Source organism: Seriola lalandi, unplaced genomic scaffold (genome assembly GCF_002814215.2).
Source record: "Seriola lalandi dorsalis isolate HSWRI2012SDOR001 ecotype SW California unplaced genomic scaffold, Sedor1 jcf7180002053771, whole genome shotgun sequence".
In the NCBI taxonomy this organism is placed as follows: Eukaryota; Metazoa; Chordata; class Actinopteri; order Carangiformes; family Carangidae; genus Seriola; species Seriola lalandi.
Genome location: NW_019524324.1, coordinates 299757 through 317563, shown reverse-complemented (window position 1 = coordinate 317563; position 17807 = coordinate 299757). Strand labels below are relative to the sequence as shown.

Sequence of the window (17807 nt, the reverse complement as noted above, 5' to 3'; positions counted from 1 at the left end):
ACCTATACCATATACTGTATATTCAGGACTGGATTGACAAATCTTGTTGCCCCAGGTGATGAGCATTTAAGGCCCCTGTTTGTCAAGTCCACATCAGTTCATAGTGAATGTGCTGCCACTGATTAAAGGAGACTAAAAAAAGACACTAATAAGCCACAAAGACAAGTTTCACTGTGCCAAGTTAGAATATATCAAGAACAAATTTTCAGTTTCGGTTTCCAGCGGACATCATCATACACAGCCATTCAACAAACAGTTTGGATGAAGCATACTTGCAGCTTTACACATCCACGGGTGTATAGTATGATCTCGGTGAAGCTGGTGCAGAGACATATTGTCAAAGTACAGTTAATGCACATGGCACATAAAATCAGTATTCATTCATCACAAGGCTTCCATGAAAACAATGTGCACGTGCCCGGCTGGAGCATGTGCTGCATCGGGGTTCATTCTGGGGTGGCCTCTGCCCAGGGAGCTGTTGTTGTGACTGGCGTCCAACGTGCAGACTGCAGAGAACACAGTGTCTCTCAGATCCAGACACCCCCGCCCTACAGCACAATCAGCAGCATCCGTTTCTTTTTTTATCTGTTGCTGCATAAAAACCTCCAATGATAGATTTTTATTTATAAAAAGCCATTCTAGTAACTAAAAGTCTATTTTTCAGACATTATGAAAGTGTTTGTTTTGTTGAATTACTTGTACATGTCATAAAAAAAAACCTACCCTGCCCAAATTACAAATAAATAAAATTCAAAGTGCTGCCTCATAACTGTAAAGCTGCAGTTTAAAGGTTTGCTGCGGCTGTTAGTGCTTCTGTATCTCAGCCCTTTACCCTCCCAGGTCGGTGATGTAGGACGCCATGTTCTGCCTCCTAATCTCACTCTGATGTTTTTTCTATCTCCCCATGGCTCCTTTTCATTAGGATTTAGTGAAAAGCCGCTTATCTCTGGACTCTAAGGTTGTTTGGCTCTAAGGCTAAAATGTGTTGTTTTTTTCCCACAGGGTTTATTGCTTTATGACTGTTGTCAGCTGATGTCATCTCTTTAGTGCAAAGAAAAAGAAAAGCAGTGATAAAGTGTGGGGCTGTAGATCTCCCCACAAATCAATCAAATTCTTTTTGAATATGTCAGTTTTACACTTGGACTAAGAATCTATTAAATACTGTCAATTGTAACAAACTATTTATTGTAAGAAAAATAAAATGTTACTTGATCAATTATGTCACATGAAACAGAGAAGTATAAAGCAACTAACACCATCACGAATGACTAAAGTAATGACATTCCTATCAGCTTTAGCTGTACTTTATGTTAGTGTGCTCAAATGCTAAGTCAAGATGGTGAACATTATCAACACTGCTTGTACTGTCACTGTGAGCATGCTAGCATGTTGACATTAGCTTTTAGCTAAGGCTTGGCATTTAGCTTGTGCCCCACAGAGGTGCTAGCATGGCTGCACGCTCCTAATCTTGCAGAAAGGATGTGTTTTAAAATTTTATGACCATCCTGCTCTGCCATGCGACCTGAAACTATTTGAGTGTTTATCCTTCCTCATACCAGAGCTAGCTTACACCGAATTGTTTCAAATTCACAAGTTTATTTCAAGACAAAACACGAGGGGGCAAACATTTGCAGAACCTGTTGCAAAACTAAAATTGAAATCACTGAAAGAGGAAGCAGTGGCGTCGTAAAACCACAACTATGTGGCACTGTCACACAAGTTAGTGACTGTGCTGTCAAAATAAAAATGATGATGCAACGCTGCAGGCTGTTGCAGGGCAGATGTTGAGTATCTTGACTGCTGGATGTTGTTCTTCAGTTCTGCAACTAATGCTAAGGGATCAAAAAAGCACTACATAACACCCAAACTGAAGAAATAAATCATTACACACGTTAAATACAAAGATTAGTGTGGTGTGTTGCTGGGAAAAGTGTCCCACTGAATGGGCAGACGAACAAAACAGTTAAAAACTTGTCTCAGTATTTTCTGCATGTATTCATCCCTTTTTAAAATCATTCAATCTTAGTTCAGACTGTTCCTTTTGTTAATCAAACTCCACAGCCTGAGAATGTTGTTTTAGCACCCCACATGGTTTTGATGGGCACATTTTTTGCTGAGCCATTATATGAGAGGAGCAGGGACACTGAGCTGCTGATTTCCTGTCTGTATTGGTGGGGAATGCTTGTGAGAATACCAGCGGCTGTGGGAGCCAGAGCTGGAAATAGGCGGTGGTTTGGGAATTATAGACTCTCATTCCCTCCCTTTTACATGTCGAATACGTTCATTATCGTGGCCCTCTGAGAGTTAGTTCTGACATGGGGATTCACAGATTGTTCTGAAATGTTTTCCCTATAGGCAAGTTATTTACATATCTATCTTAATAGATTTGTAAAGATCAACACATTGGCCTGTTTTAGAGCTTTCACTGTTGGCATCTAATGTGTTCAAGTTTTGTTAACTCCCCTCAACTCATTTAGTCAGTTTTTTCTCTCTTTCAAGCTCAATTAAATGCTAACCCAAATGTTTAGTCAATCTAATAGTTCCTTCTCAGGAATGGATCATCTTTGCCAGTTATGTCATTGTCGGACCTTGACATATATCGTCCTAGGGAATGCCTCTGGGCCATGTGGCCTACTTTTGTAGCAGTAAACAGCATCTTGCATAAATTGTGACATGGCACAGCATCCACAAACACAGGCGTACTGTTTCTTTTTCTGTCCCCGTTGACTTCAAAAGACACAAAGTCTTCGATGTAATTCTTTATGAACTGGAACAAAGGTTTTACCTAATTTTAAAAAATAAATCTGCGTCTTCAGTCAAACCAAACTCAGATTAAACTAAAATGTTAATCTTATCACTAGCACACATAAACTAATGAAGCTTTTTTTTCCTGGGAATGGCTCAGTGGGTGAGATACACTCAATTGAGAAATTTGAACCAGCAACTTAACATGTACAAATGACACATAAACTTTAAGTTTACCTTGTGTGTTCAGATTCAGGATTCATACATTGCTTAGCTTCTATCTGCTGAGCCGGCAGCAACACAGATTTAAGCTCTGCAGTGAATACATGAGCTGTTAATGCATTTTGTCTGTGTCAGCATGCTGGCCTGCTTCTTTTTGCATTTATATGGACTTTCAAACACAAACTTCTATATTTACACTGTCAAACCTAAAACTTTTAACCTCGCTTACATTAAACACGTCTTGTTTGCTGCTGCACATGTTGCTTGTGTCCAAATGAAACACCCACCTCTCTGTTTACTACTAACTCCATCTACACCCTTTTCCCCAGTTTCATCTCCTGCCACTGCCGTATCTGTAACTCATCCGACACCTGGTACAGTTCCAGTCACACCAGTAGCCTTTCCAGGGCTCCACAACCAAGACCGCTAGAGAGAGAATGCAGAGCTGAGTGATAGCTGTTACTTTCTGATCCTCTCATTTCATCTCTCCATCCGCCTGAATCCCTCCATCTAATCTTTCCTTGGCAGCAACCGTCTCTCTTCTTCACTGATACAAATCAGACCAGGCCAGGTTAATTTTAGAGGGAACAGACAGGTGTGGATGGACATATGAGAGACTCTGTTGAGGCACATGGTGGTTTATATGGATGCTCATCCTAACTTGTACTATTGAGTCCAGTTGGCGCCGCTGGGACGCTCAGCATCAGAAAAATGTTTTGCCACCGCACCATAACTTTGCTCTTGACCAAATCTGGCTGTCATTGATCAGAAGAGCCGTCGGTTAATTGCTCGAGGGTGGGCGAGGATGAAAGGAAGCAAATGTACGAGCTCCATTGTGGCAGCAGCAGTTGATGCTGTGAAGCAGATGGTGAGCTCGTGATTGGCTGCCGCTGAAGTCACTTAGCTCTTTTGCATAACATAATCCACGGCTCTGTCATGTTTACTGGTCATGTCCGCTCGTTAACGTGCTTACATTCATGTTCCTGCACACAAGTACATGCATTACATGACACAGGGTATTCTCATGTCTCCATTAACACATGCATGCAGATTTTCTGGCACAATAAATAATGTTTCTTTGATGTTCTTCGTCTTTGTTTTGTACTTTGTTACTGTGCATGGTATGCTGCTCCAGTGTTTTTAAAAAGTCCGCTGTCAGAGAATCAAAGGCAACATCAAAAGGTATCTGGTGTTTATAAAATAAGAAAGACGAAAATCTCATTTTTTTTTTTATCACCTCTAAAGCGTTTGATCACTTGAACTTCTTTGTTCAGCTTTGATCAAAGCCAAAACCCCTCGCAGGTTGTCTTTCAATGCAGGAATGAAATTTACGTGTCGACTGTACATGTGCTTCCGCCTGCTTTTTTTTTGCATACTATGTATATGGAGCCATGTGCATGTGTGTTTCCATTTCAGTTTCATATCTACTTGATATCTTTGAACATCTCAGTCTATCTCATCTGTATAGTTTTCAACTCTTTTATATGTGGCTGTACGTGTGTTTTCTTATCAGTCATGAGCTTTAAATTCCTGTTGAGTTAAACAGCAGGCCTGCTGTTGGGGAACTGCCTCCAGCCTTGCAGTAAAAAAAAACCTGCTTGTAAGCACTTCACAGCTAGTTTCAACTGGTTATGTCCTGAAAAAAATCCTTACACAAGTGCACAGATAAACACACAACCACATATACAGTTTGAGGAAGGGCTTGAATATGTACATGAAGCACCTGCTTGGTGCCTCCGGGTATTTTGTGACTGTGTAATTACACAAACTAGAGCACATGCAACCATACATGAGCACAAAAACATGTAAACACAAAAGCATTATTTGTCTCTATTCTGCAGCAAGCAGCTCCCACAAGGCTCTGTGCTTACCTGTAATGTGACCCCTGTTTCTCCTCACCAAAATAACCCACCTGCTGTGTCATGCTGCCAAAATGTTCCCACCCAGAGGCCAGTGCTACATAGCAAAAGCAGAACTATCCTGGCATGTACAATGACAGCATACTTCTTTCTGTTCTCAGTTATAACCTGTTCAGTAATCCTGGACAACAACAAGTTCTTTTCTTGCTTGATATTTGCAGTTATACCTGAGAGCTCAGAAGCCTTCGAGTCGACAGCCAATGCCAGCAGCTCTGTGGTAACGTAAATGGTAACGTCAGGCAGCTAACACGCTCACAGTAACAATGCAAGCATGTGGATGTTTGGCAGGAACAGTGTTTACCATGCTCAGTGTCTCAGTTTAGCATATTAGCCCAACAACATTTGCTAATTAGCACAAAGACCAAAGCACAAGTATCATTTTGATCTGATTTTGATCTGATGATGATGCCAGGAAAACTCATCACTAAAGTTATTTCATATATGGAGTGCATGGATGTCTGTACAAAGTTTTATGGCAGTCCATCCAATGGATGTTAAGATATTTCAGCCTGGGCCAAAGTGGTGGACTGACCGACTGACACTGCCATCCCTGGGGCCGCCTGCTAGCATAGCTGAAAACATATGTGGCTGACAAATTTAGTCATACTACAGTCAATGTAGCATAACTGCATAAATCAATGGAACTAATGGCTGCATCAAACATACAGTAACCGTTGGATTCATGGCGGTTCATGTACTGAAACATACAAATCCATACTATAGTGCTTGAATTGGTGATGCCACTGAATGCCTTATGATTATGGAAACAATGTTAAAACCTAAAGTGGGATCCAAACGTCTGATCTCAGACGTTTGGATCCCACTGTAAGTATCAGCTCTCTTCCAGCATGTCATGTCATTGAGTTCACAACCTTGAAACCACCAACAGCAGCTTTGTATATATTTATATCACCCTAAGGCCCTGTGAAGTGTAGGTTCACAGGGCCTTAGGGTGAGGTCAGGTCCCTTTCAAACACATTCAGGACGGTTCTTGTGTCACGACATCATACATGTTATCCGTCTGATAATTTGGTGGACTAGTTGGCCTCAAGACACAGAGACTTTCTGAACCTTCATCAATTTATCAGGTGTGTTTTCTGTTTATCAAGTCTTCTTAAATAATCAGACGAGATACAAAAAAAGGATTTTACAAAGTTTATCTTTGTGGGATGATTATCCACCACGTTGGATCACTTTCTTGTCCTACTGTCAACTCTGACAGTCTCATGACAAGCAATCATGTCTGAAAAACTCCAGTATTTAATCATCTGATCTAAGCACCAACATGCTAAAAGTTTGCTTAAGCTAATTTGAGCTGGTCAGTGGACTCTTTGCCTGCTGGCGGAAAAGGTCTGTCTCGTCTCCGGTCACTTAATGGAATGCTTCACTATTTGCTGAGAGATCAACATTTCAGCGTGACCTGATTTTGAAGGAGATCCTTTCTGCGTGTTTGTTTGCGTGTGCATGAGTGTGTCATCAGTGTGTGTGGTCAGGACTGTTTCTACACTTCCGTTATTGTTATTTAATTAGTAATTACAAATCAATGTGATTAGACTGACCGATTTGTGAATGAGAGTTGACGTTCTCCCAATGTGAGTGCATGCACAGTATGCTGTAGGCCTGGTTCTACCAATAAACCCACCGTTCACTGTTAAATCTGCACCCTGCTGAGTTTTTCCTACCTGCAAACCTTACTCCTCCAAAATATCGCTTGCACACAAGACTCAAACAGTAAGAAAAAATACATTTGGGAGCTGACAAAATCAGAAATTTCATTTAAGAAATGTATAGCCGTCAGAAGTGTTCTTTTGTTTCTTGAGCTGAAAGCATTCTGTAGTAAATGATAAGATGACAACCACAGCAAACCGGAAAATTAGATCTGGACAAAAGGTTCTTATGTAAAGCCAGTGGCTGAAGCCAAGTTGATGACGGAAACATAACAACAGCAAAATCCTGTTTTGGGAGGTAAGAGGAGCTGTGAATGGGCATTTTATTGGACATTACACAACGGTTGGCACGATAGGAAGCCACAGAACTGAAAACACACACGTCTGCAGGGTCTCGTAAAACATGAGAAGAACATGTGTGCAGGAAACGTGCACGGCATTGCATTCCCTAACACCTTGCTTTTGAACATACATTTGAGGACATAAAGAGAGAAAAACACAAACATACGTGTTGACACATATAGTATTTGAGTGTTTGTAATCTCACGCACATACACACTAATACAGATGTACCTGTAGGGAATCTGACGAGGTACTAATCTGATATTTTTCAGAAGTCATTCGACTATTTTAACTTTTACTTCAAGCTGAGTTCTACAATACAATGAGGGTGATCTACACACAATGAGTCGAATACGCATATCCACATATCTGATGTTTGGTGTCTGTCTGTGTCTGTGGTGATATACTCATTGATTTCCTCTTCTACTTTCTGAGTGGGAATGTTTTTCAAGTCGATCCAGACGCCACACCTTACCAACAAAACATGTGACATATTACATTTACATTTAGGCCTTGTTTTCATTTGCATAAGCAAACTGCACGTGGTCCGACTTTCACCTGAGCCATTTGAAGACATGACATGATCATTTTCACAAACAAAGTAAAAAAAGGTGTTTTTGTTTTGAGATAACCTGAAATTTTGAGGAGAAATTTTCACTTGGGCTGACGCAGATTGTGACCCTGAAATGATTATGATCACAGAGAGAGGGAAATGTTTCTCTGCAGCACTGTCCCAATTATCACTTATTAATGAACATCCACTGGATCAAATAATTGTTTGACAAAGACTGCAAGTACACAACAGCAGTTCCCAACCCGCAGAGCTCCTCCAATGGGTTCCAAAATAACAATTTGCTGTTATATGTTAGACAATTTCCTGGCAGCATAGACTTCAGGAACTGTTGTTTTTACACTTAGATTTTGGGACAGATTAAATGGGATATACAGTGGTGTGTTTTAGCTAAGCTAACTGACTGCTGGCTTTAGCTTCACAGTTAGCGCACAGACATGAGAATGGTATCGATCCTCTTTGAAAAAGTGTATTTCATTAACTGACAAACTATTCATTTAATCTACAGTATTACATAAACTAAAGGTCAAAGTGCACATGCAAAGTAGGGCAAGCTTCTGTCCTACACTCTGACCTACTGACCTGCATACTGAAATTCTGCTACGTCATTGAATTGACGGATCCACTTGTCGCTGAAATTGGATGTCAGATGCTTTTAAACCTGAAATTTTGATTCACATTTGGCTTGACTTCAACACTGCTGCCTTTCAGTCGGATTCCTGACGGTGCACAGCGCAGAGTAAATAGAGCAAAGGGCAGCAGGGTCCATGTCGCACCCCTACACCCATTCAACACATGGCTCATGCTGAGGTTAAAGACCAGCCAGTTTCCATCTTCCCACACACACACACACACACACACACACACACACACTTATGCAGAGTAATGGAATTTCACTCTCCAATCCAAGTCGCCGCGGGAGGTTGGACAACAGGCATCAGTGGACGAATCACCAGTGGTGACTAGATACTCTAGATGGAGAACTGGGAAGAAGGACGAGCACAGATGTGAGTTTTCACCTGCTGCCAAAGTCTCTGACTCCGAACCAGCAATGAGTGTGATGTGTTATGGAAGAGGCCTGGTTTTTCCTGCACTGACCTCTTGTTTGGTTTGGTTTGGTTTAGAATTTGGCTGAGTGGTTTTATTACGGTTTTACAGACAGAAGCCGTGGATTGATACTTGAAAAAGCCTTATGGGGGCACGGAGATGCAAAGCTCAGTTCAATGAATGATCACTTCTCCTTAACACTCATGTGATAACGTTCTGTTTTATCTAATGACAGTCCTCTGGTTATATTCTTGGCTGTCGGTCTACATTCAGTGGTGAGGAAAAGCTGTCTCAGTGACAGGTCAAAACTGCCATCCTCACCCTCTGTGACCACCCCCACATAGTGCTCCCCACTGTGCCGGGGAGAGGTCTGCCTATACAAAAAGAGGCTCAATTGATTTGCTTCAGCTTTCTTGTGTGGGGCATCTCTCTTTATCCGCAGGATTAGCTTTCACTGAACCAAAATCTTCATTTCTGCAGAGAGTGAACTTACTTTTTAAGGAAAGTGTAGGATTCTGCTCAGCTCATGTGCTTTTACAATGAAGGGACTCAAGGCATTTGCTGGCTGTTCTCAGACAAGGTTCAGCAGTTGTTGATCTCTATAGATGACTTTGAGCAGGCCTATACGTTGACACTGTGGCACATGTAAATGTATATGATAAACACGACCAAGTGATGTATTTGTACACTGTGTTCTGTACATTCTGTTCTTTATTTCTCAAGCACAACACAGCAGCATGAGACAGTTTCACTGTCTCCCCCCAGTGGTCAACACAGGGAGGCAAGTGTAATAATAAAGTACCATAAAAGAATGCGTCACATGCATATGATGCACATGTACAGACGAACATGGTCTTTGTCATGTTTTGGTGGAGAGGAAGAAAGGAAGTATTTGTTCATCTCCACATAAATATAGGAATCTTTCATGAGTATCATGAACTCAACACCAGAGTAGTTGCCTTGCCAGCTGTTCGTAAGAGTCATGCATAGAAAGTGTTGTCAGCAAACAATTCTAATGAAAACCATCCTCAGGCAGTATTCATGGAATAGGATGCTTTAATATGACTATTATAATAGACTGTTATCCATCCCTGCCGGTTCCTCAGGGTGCCAGTTCCTGTGGAGGGGTGCAAGCAAAAAGGCAAATGTATAAGATCTCAAAAGCTGAAATACAAATCCCTCTCTCATGCACAGAGCACCTGGAGACATAGGCTGCTTTAAAACAAAGGTGTTGTCCCACATTCAAAAAGAACTTTGGAGAATGTAAATGATAGTCAGCTCTTGGCAAGATTAAGTGAAACTAAACTAAACCAGGCGTCTGGCTGACAGAGACAGCACAGATATGGAACTGAAAATTTGTATTAATAAATGTTGCTAGGAAACATCAAATCAGACACATAATTTAGATTGACTCTAGCATCTACATCTGAATAAAGTATATTTTCAGACTGCCTCACGATGATTTGTTCAGTAGCTTAACAGTTCCTTAAAAGACAATATGATGGCTACCCTGACACTTATATCATTACACTTTTGCCGTTTTTCTATAAATTGTTGTGTTTAGTCTTTAAATTGGTGAAATTATGTAGAAAACATCCCTCTCAACTTTATACCAGCATCATGTTTCTAATTATTTCACATTTGAAAAAAACTGGAAGTTACTCCTCCCTCACGATGAGCAAGACCAGATGTTCAACACTGTGAAGGACTCTTGAGCCACCTGGTGGTGATCGAAAGCCAGGCTGACCTGTGACAGTATGTTGCTCTTTAGTATTTGCTTTTATCTGGGAAACGTCTAGTCAGTAATTCATGTTCAAATGTGGTGACAATGAAAAGGATGGATAACTGAGAACCAGGAATACATGGAAGTTCAAAGCAGAGTTCAGATTAGTGAAGTCACTGTGCTCTGTTGTCCATCTCTCTTACATTCACACCATGTCATGTCATCATGTCTTCGCAGGGATTTCAAAATAAATCAAATTAACCAAACCTTCAATTAAATGAACACAGTGGGAATTTAAATAAAGAGGCAGTGGCAACCTCAAGGTTAGAAGACAGTGTGTGACTGGAAGATAGTTGGAAAATCAAAGAGATGATTCACACATATTAGAAATTAGTTTATTGGTATGAAGTGACAAAATAGAAAAAGATTCAAATGAAACAGAATTAATTTTAATCTTATATTATTTATTTTGCTCTTAGGCAGTAATTCAAGTCCATGATTAATGTGGTCAGGAACATAAAACCACTTTATAAGGCATGTTAAATACCAGTTTGGTATATTCTAAAGATACGTCAAGAGACTATGAACAGGAAAACGTGTTGTAATATATATACTAATGTTTAAAATCAGTGGTGAAGACAGAATTCAGATCCTTTACTTGAGTAAAGTAAAGTAACTGTACTATAACTTATAAATAATCCATACTAAAAAATGTATGCAAAACATCACTCGAGTAAAAATATATCTTTGAAATGTATTTAAAGTATGAATACAAAAACTCATTACTCAGGAGGATGCCCCCTGTAAGTGTGTGTCTTAGCTTAGTGTCTTTATATACTACTGGGTAGTTTAAACTCTAGCAGTGCTTTGTATTTTATAAGCTCAATACATCATTGTGAGATCATGATATATAAATCCATCTATGTATTTTAAATCCAGACTGAGACCATGTTTAATCAACCTCATCTCACAGCGAGTTCACTAACAAACTCCCATCTTCTCTAAAACTTCACTTTTATTCCTCTCAAATCAGTTTCATTGAACCTTAAAAAAAGATATGAAGTGCATCAAAGAAGCTGCACCACCTCCACAACAATCGACTGCCCTGGTGTGGTGTGTTAAGGCTGATAAATACTTGGGTGTGTCCTTTCCAGGCTGAAACCTGAGCTGCTCCGGCCACAACCTAACTGGTCGCTCTTCGAATAGCCAACATCCATCAGTCTGCATAGACGTGTCGTCCATAGAACTGCATTCATAATTCATGTTGATCTTATGGATCTGCCCGACCTCTCAGCTTCATTACTGTTGAAGTCTGTATGGTAATCAAAACCAGGAACAGGAGAGCTGTAGGACAGGTTAGATCAAATTTCTCTGGTGCATAATCAAGATTTTCATCAAGTCTATGCTGGATAGCTTCCTATAAATGTATAGCAGGTGGACGGATGCCTTATTTCTATTATTCTATTGTCTAATTATTGCTGCAATAAAAGAGAGAATTGAGACATATCAAGTTAACATGTTAATGTTCAATTGAGTGGTTTCCTAGATATTAGCATGCATGTTTGAATCGAATTAGCAAACCAATGTGTATCTCTGTAGTCGGCTGTATTGTGGTGGGTGGTTGATGAAACCCAATCAGTCATCAAAGCTTTATACATCTCACTCTATTTACACGACACTCACCGGCTTTCTCAGGTTGCCAAGAGACCAGTCACAAAAAAGAACAAAAAAGAGCTTGTGGTGCACCTGAAATCTGATTGGTGTTCGACTGATATGCTGAAGGAACCGATGAGAATAGAGGGGAGGATGGGGCCTGGTATCAGTGGAAGATAAGTGGATTGTTTGTTGAGATGGTATTTAGGTGTGTTTCCATAAATAAACCACAGGCATGAATGTGTGTGTATCGTGAATTTGTAGGAAAATACAGCATTTAAAAGGCCTTCCTGCTTTGTAGTTTTCTGTTTGCTCAGGAAGAGTTGAGACCCAACTTTGATGGGAACTGCTAACTCTTCAGGTATGAGAGAACATGAACTGGCTCGAACGCAGAGCTCCAGCAGGTTTACAATAATCAAGCTAATCTTTCTTTCTCAACATAAATATGTCAGTGCTGTGCATGTGTGCGTGTGTGTGTATGTATGTGTGTGTGTGTATGTGTGCGTGCATGCGCATCAGGGGTACAGGAGACAATCTACCAATGCTGGCTGACAATGGACCTCTGGCTCTGGAAAAGAGACCCTCTCAATTATGAATGAGGAAATCCACACCTGTCTCCAGGTAACCAAGGTAAGATTCTGAACAGTGACGCTGAATGTGAGTGCATGTGTGTGTGTGTGTGTGTGTGTGTGTGTACACCTGTGTGGGCACATGCATGAGCAGCACTGCTTCCTAGCTTCACCTGTTCAGGCACTCTGCAGGGACGAAAGCAGCTGTCAACCCAGTTGGCTTGACGAGACAGACGCAATCTGACCAAGAGAAATGCTATGAACCAGCTCGGGCCTCGGTGCTGAACAGGTTCCCTGCGCTACTGAACTGCTGAGAACTTTACACATGGTAAACAGGTCAAAGTTGGCCCAACTGAGACTGAAGCTGAAGCTGGGAGTGGAGACTTGGTGGAGGGTGGACCACAGAGGCATAGAGAGGTCTTCACAGGTCTTGCCCTGAGTGTTGAGCACCTATTTGTGCAAGTATGAATCCTATGTGGAAGGTTTATAAGAGCAAAGTGCTGAAGACGCTTAACCCAGAATATGAGGAGGACACGGCTGAAGAGGTACAGAACTAACACCTTTCTCCATCTTTGTTCCGTGTAGTGATCCATATACATATGGTGAAGTATGAGAAAGTTGATGCGGTTGTTGGCACTGAAGTCAGAAAGTCACCAGGTTTTGTTTTGCTGATCATTTTTTATTTATCACAGGCTCAGATGAGCTTGCTAAGCTGTATTGTTTTTCTGTGTAAAGGGGACTTTAAGGCAGAAGTTTGGCTCACAGTGCTTCCTCTTGATCTACTGTGAACCTTCCTGCTTCCAGCGTCAAAGTGGAGTCCAGTAGCACCAGCAAAGTAACTTGTAACTTACTGTAGTACTGTACGTCGAGGCAATATTACAAACCATAGTTTTCATCAGTGGATAAAGTACACTACATTTATTTTTACTATACTTTGGTACAATTCAGAGGTACCTGAATTTTTGTATTTCCATTTTATGCTTCTTTATACCTGTGCTCAGAGTAATTCAAAGTATTGCTCAAGTTTAAAACAGTGGTTCCCAACCCAACAAAGAAGCAGTCTATTTTTGTCATATTTCAGATGTCAGTTTGACTAAATTCCCCTCTAACCTCCTCAGATGGCTTCATTTAAATAATTGTTTGAGATAACCTGCATTTTACCAAAGAAATGGGAAATATTAGAGAAACTAAAGAAAATCAGAACTTTGTTTTTTCTTCTCTCCCTTTCATCATTTCATGACTCCTCAGATTTATCTTGTGACTCTTTGGATGGGGGTCGACCCCATGGATGGGAACCATTGGACTAAACTAATCAAACTGTATAAATAAAGCAGTTAAAAACTCCCATCAGTCATATACCAATTACAACAGTAAAGTTCTGCTGTGGGATTATAAATGGAGCAATTTACGTGTGATAGAGTATGTTTAATCGTTGTATTTTACTTGAATATGTTTTACATGAGTACTTGTCCCACCACTGGTTTTCATGGCCTCATTACAGCACCTGTACTCTACCCAGCGTTTGATGCCAGCTAAACAGACAGTGTTGCGTTGACCCAGATCTCTCGAGTGCTGAGAAACTCGATCCTGCACGGGAGCTGAACATGGGGATTAGTTGGCATTCCACTGACTGACTGACAGGGGGATGAGACAGATAGCCAAGGCCGCGGGGTGTGTTCGAACGAGCCAGCCGACAGCTTCACACTGTGGTCTCACACAATGCCAGGGCCTCTACAGCGACAACAGGGAATACTTTGTGTTTTTGCAGAGATAGTTTCCATTTAGATGGATGTGCAGGGTTGTCATTGCTGCTATTTGAGTCGGCATCACTCCACTTGTACTTGGGAAATATGAGAAAACTAAAGTGTATCACTATGACCTTTCCTTATGTCAAAACATAGACTGATATGGAAATACTATTCTAATATTATTATTAATACTGTTGTTTTATAAGTGTAAATAGAAAATAAAACAACAACAAAGTCTTTCATCATATATAATATAATAATTTAGTTGTATACACTGTAAGTAACAAGGTCTCCTTTCATGTTATCAACAAGTTAACATTTTCTATTGTAATATCCGTTGTATGCACTAGATGGCGACTAATGTGCACAAATCCTGTGCATCTGCAGTCACGTTTGACAGTGTGCTGTAAATCCATTGTCTGCATCCATTTCATCACCAGTTTTATTCTCTGCTGTTGCAGGTCACAGAAGTGGAGAATGAAATGAGTCCAGTGCAGGAGGAGGAAGGGCCCAACGCTGTCTCTCAATTGGCCAAGAAAGTATGTGAACATTGACACATTCTTTTTAGGTGAACCCTAAAAGACAAGTGCAGATTGTAACGTGGTTAACTGTGAGACTTCAGTGACAGAAATTGTACCTTAGAGCTTCAGTGTTTTGCAAGTAAGGAGGAATAAAAAATAAAAAATAAAAAAAAATATCAGAGGATCAATGTTCAACTGAGTCTTCTAAAACACCTGAATGCATCCCTGCTTTCGACCTTTGACCCTGTGGGTTTGGTTGGTGGTGTGTCCAGATGCAGGGGGCCGGGACCAAAAGCTGGAACAGACTATCATCTCTCTTTAACAAAGATGATGAACACCAGCTTCTAGAGGAGACTGAGAGCCCGCCGGTTGCTGACCAGTGAGTAGAAATCTTCCTCTTTTGTTGACATCTGTTCTCTTTCCTCTTGGTCAAGCATCTCATTCCTGCACCTTGTAACATCTGTGCAGCTGAAATGGTCAGTGGATGATCAGTGGAACAATGGGGTGTTTTTTATAGTTACCTCCATTAAAGTTGTTATGCTTTCATCCCTCTCTGTTTGTTGGTTTGTTTGTTTGTCAGCAGGATTACACAAAAGTACCTTACTTCTTGGAGGGATGGGACATGAGCCGGGGAAGAACCTAATTAATTCTGGGGCAGATCCAGATAATTTACTATGAATTTTTCCTCTGATTTCTCTGGTGTATATTGTTTGACATTGGCCTCTGTGGAGGTTTTCATTCTACTGAGCCCATTTTCTCGTGAGTTTTGGTCATACAGCACAACAAGAAAGCCCAAATAATCTTGTAGAATGACTTCATTTTGGAGCAATAGTTAAGCATTTTGGGAAATACAATTATTCACTCTTTTGCCAGCAATTAAATAGGCCTAAGAATTTCACAACATTCTCTCTACTCTAAATATGAAGCTGCAACTCAGCCAGTTAGCTTAGCTTAGCATAAAGACAAGAAACATCGGCCATATATCTCAATTTAGAGGTGCTGGTAGACAGATTCTGTTATCTTTTACATAGCCAGGCTAGCAGTTTCCCCCTGTTTCCAGTCTTTATGCTAAGCTACGCTAACCGGCTGCTGGGCCCAGCTTCATATTTATCTTGTAGTCATGAGAATGGTATCAACCTAATCCTTGGCAGTCCTAAGTACATATAGTGTGTTCAATGTTCAGGTTTCAAAGCCAAACATTTTATCCCACTACTTTCTCTGAATTCTCAGTCCACTTGCAGTAAAGCCAGAGGAGCCTCCTCGACCCAATAGGCGCATAGGATTCTGGGATAGCTTTGCAACCAACTGGGCTGCCAAGAAGCAGGCTGAAGCTGCAGCCGCTGCTGCTGCCGTGAACGAGGCGGCAACAGGCCAAGGTGAGGAGGGGGTGACAGAGGCTGGAGGGGAGGAGAACCAGGATGGGCAGATCACTGAGGGAGAGGAGAGTGGAGGAGGAGGAGGAGGAGGAGGAAGGAGCAACAACAGCTTCTCCAAATATGTCTCGCTGGGTGGAGGAAATGAGGACGCATCCTTCAAGTGGAACTTTGTCACCAGCAAACTGGCAGATCTGAAGACCAAGAGCATGACCAAGACCAACTAGCTGCTGATGAAGAGGGAATCAGGAGAAGACAAATGATATGTGGCCGGTGGAGGGGGTTAGATGTTGGATTGTGGAGGAAGATGTAGAGCAGGGTATATTTTACACAATATGTCCTGTAACTGAACTATACAGCTACTGTAGAAGTCCCTTATTTTTGGGTTCTGAACTACTAAACTGCTCCATCTCCCAGAAATTATTTTTAACAACCATATCACAAGGAATGCAAAAAGTTACAATAAATCTTTACTTTCCCACAACCCTTTTTTTAGGGCCAAATACTATCAGGAAATGAATAGAAAATAATCTTGAAATATGTTTTTGTATTCAGTGTTGGACCTGAAATAGGCTACACAGTGACGTTTGGTGTTTTTGGGATTGTATGGTGATATCTATCTAGAAAGGGGCCTTCACACCTGTCAGCAAACTTAATATAATCTGTAGTTTAGCAAAAACTGGATTAAGAGATTAAAGGCAGTGATAGCTGGATTAGTTGAGGATTATCTCACTTTACCTGTTCAGAGGGCAGGGGATTACAGCTCAGAGATTTGGCAGTGCAACATAACTATGACATAATATTCTGTAAGCATTTATTTACAAAACACTTTTGTTTCCCTCAGACAGCAGGAGTGGAAAATGTGCTGCACAATGATATGAAATGTGGAATATATGAACGTGTGTGTGGTGAGATAATGACAACTGACTTGAATTGGTTGAGACTGAAATGTGCAAAGTGTGTTTTAAACATTCCTAATTTTGTGACATGAAATATTATTTTAATATATAAACATTATTTTCTCTCTGATCTTGGTTTTGCTTTGTTGTATGTTTGTTTTGTTTTCTGGTATGCTCTAATAAAGACTATTGCACCTAAAGATTTGACAAAGCATGAATGACTGGCTGTAATTTTTCTTTCTTCAGCCAGAAATGTGCCAAGACTATTTGCGAAGCTTTGACCTGTTTGAGGCAAAGAAGACAAGCTGCAATGGAGCCTAGATAAAATTTCAATATGTCAGCATGAGGAATTATCAAAAGACTTAGCTCAGAGAAAAGATATGACTGAAATTAAAAAGTACACAGCAAAAAAAAACATAGAATGAATGCCATTTTCCAGGTCTGTTTCTGGCTTTCCTCATCTAATTAGGTCGGATTGCTGCAAAGGCAACCCCACTATATATTGTCAGGTCCAAAAAAATGTTTTTCTTTATTATTAGGTGTGATTGCTGTGAAAGATTTTTTTTGTCATAATGTCTATATCTCTAATCTCTCTCTCTTTTAATTGAACCTGTCGTTCACAAATTTATCCGACGGTGTCTATATGCCAATCAGTAATCCATCCACATTCAACAGGGATTACAAACATGCCAGTTTGCTGGCAACTAGTTCTGGCCGTGTCTCGCGGTCGCGTGCAGCTGTAAACAAACAGTTGTGGCTGTGACGATAGCGTTGCTACACTTTGTTTGAAAACAGTGCTTGAAGTGGG

The 17807-nt window shown here is 40.7% G+C and overlaps 1 protein-coding gene across 1 annotated transcript; it reads left to right on the top strand.

The window, feature by feature from the left end:
* Positions 1-12672: 12672 nt before the first annotated feature.
* On the top strand, positions 12673-17178 carry LOC111651775 (uncharacterized protein C1orf232). The gene is made up of 4 exons (XM_023401820.2): positions 12673-13003; positions 14668-14745; positions 15000-15106; positions 15958-17178. The coding sequence occupies exons 1-4, from the start codon at positions 12923-12925 to the stop codon at positions 16325-16327; spliced, it is 636 nt and encodes a 211-aa protein (XP_023257588.1). The 5' UTR covers positions 12673-12922; the 3' UTR covers positions 16328-17178.
* Positions 17179-17807: the final 629 nt, after the last annotated feature.

Bases quoted from the DNA above. Each gene is read 5' to 3' on its own strand.
- LOC111651775 (XM_023401820.2), top strand. From the start codon at position 12,923: ATGAATCCTATGTGGAAGGTTTATAAGAGCAAAGTGCTGAAGACGCTT. The intron at 13,004-14,667 runs GTACAGAACTAA...CTGCTGTTGCAG, and splicing joins AGGAGGACACGGCTGAAGAG to GTCACAGAAGTGGAGAATGA. The intron at 15,107-15,957 runs GTGAGTAGAAAT...CTGAATTCTCAG, and splicing joins AGCCCGCCGGTTGCTGACCA to TCCACTTGCAGTAAAGCCAG.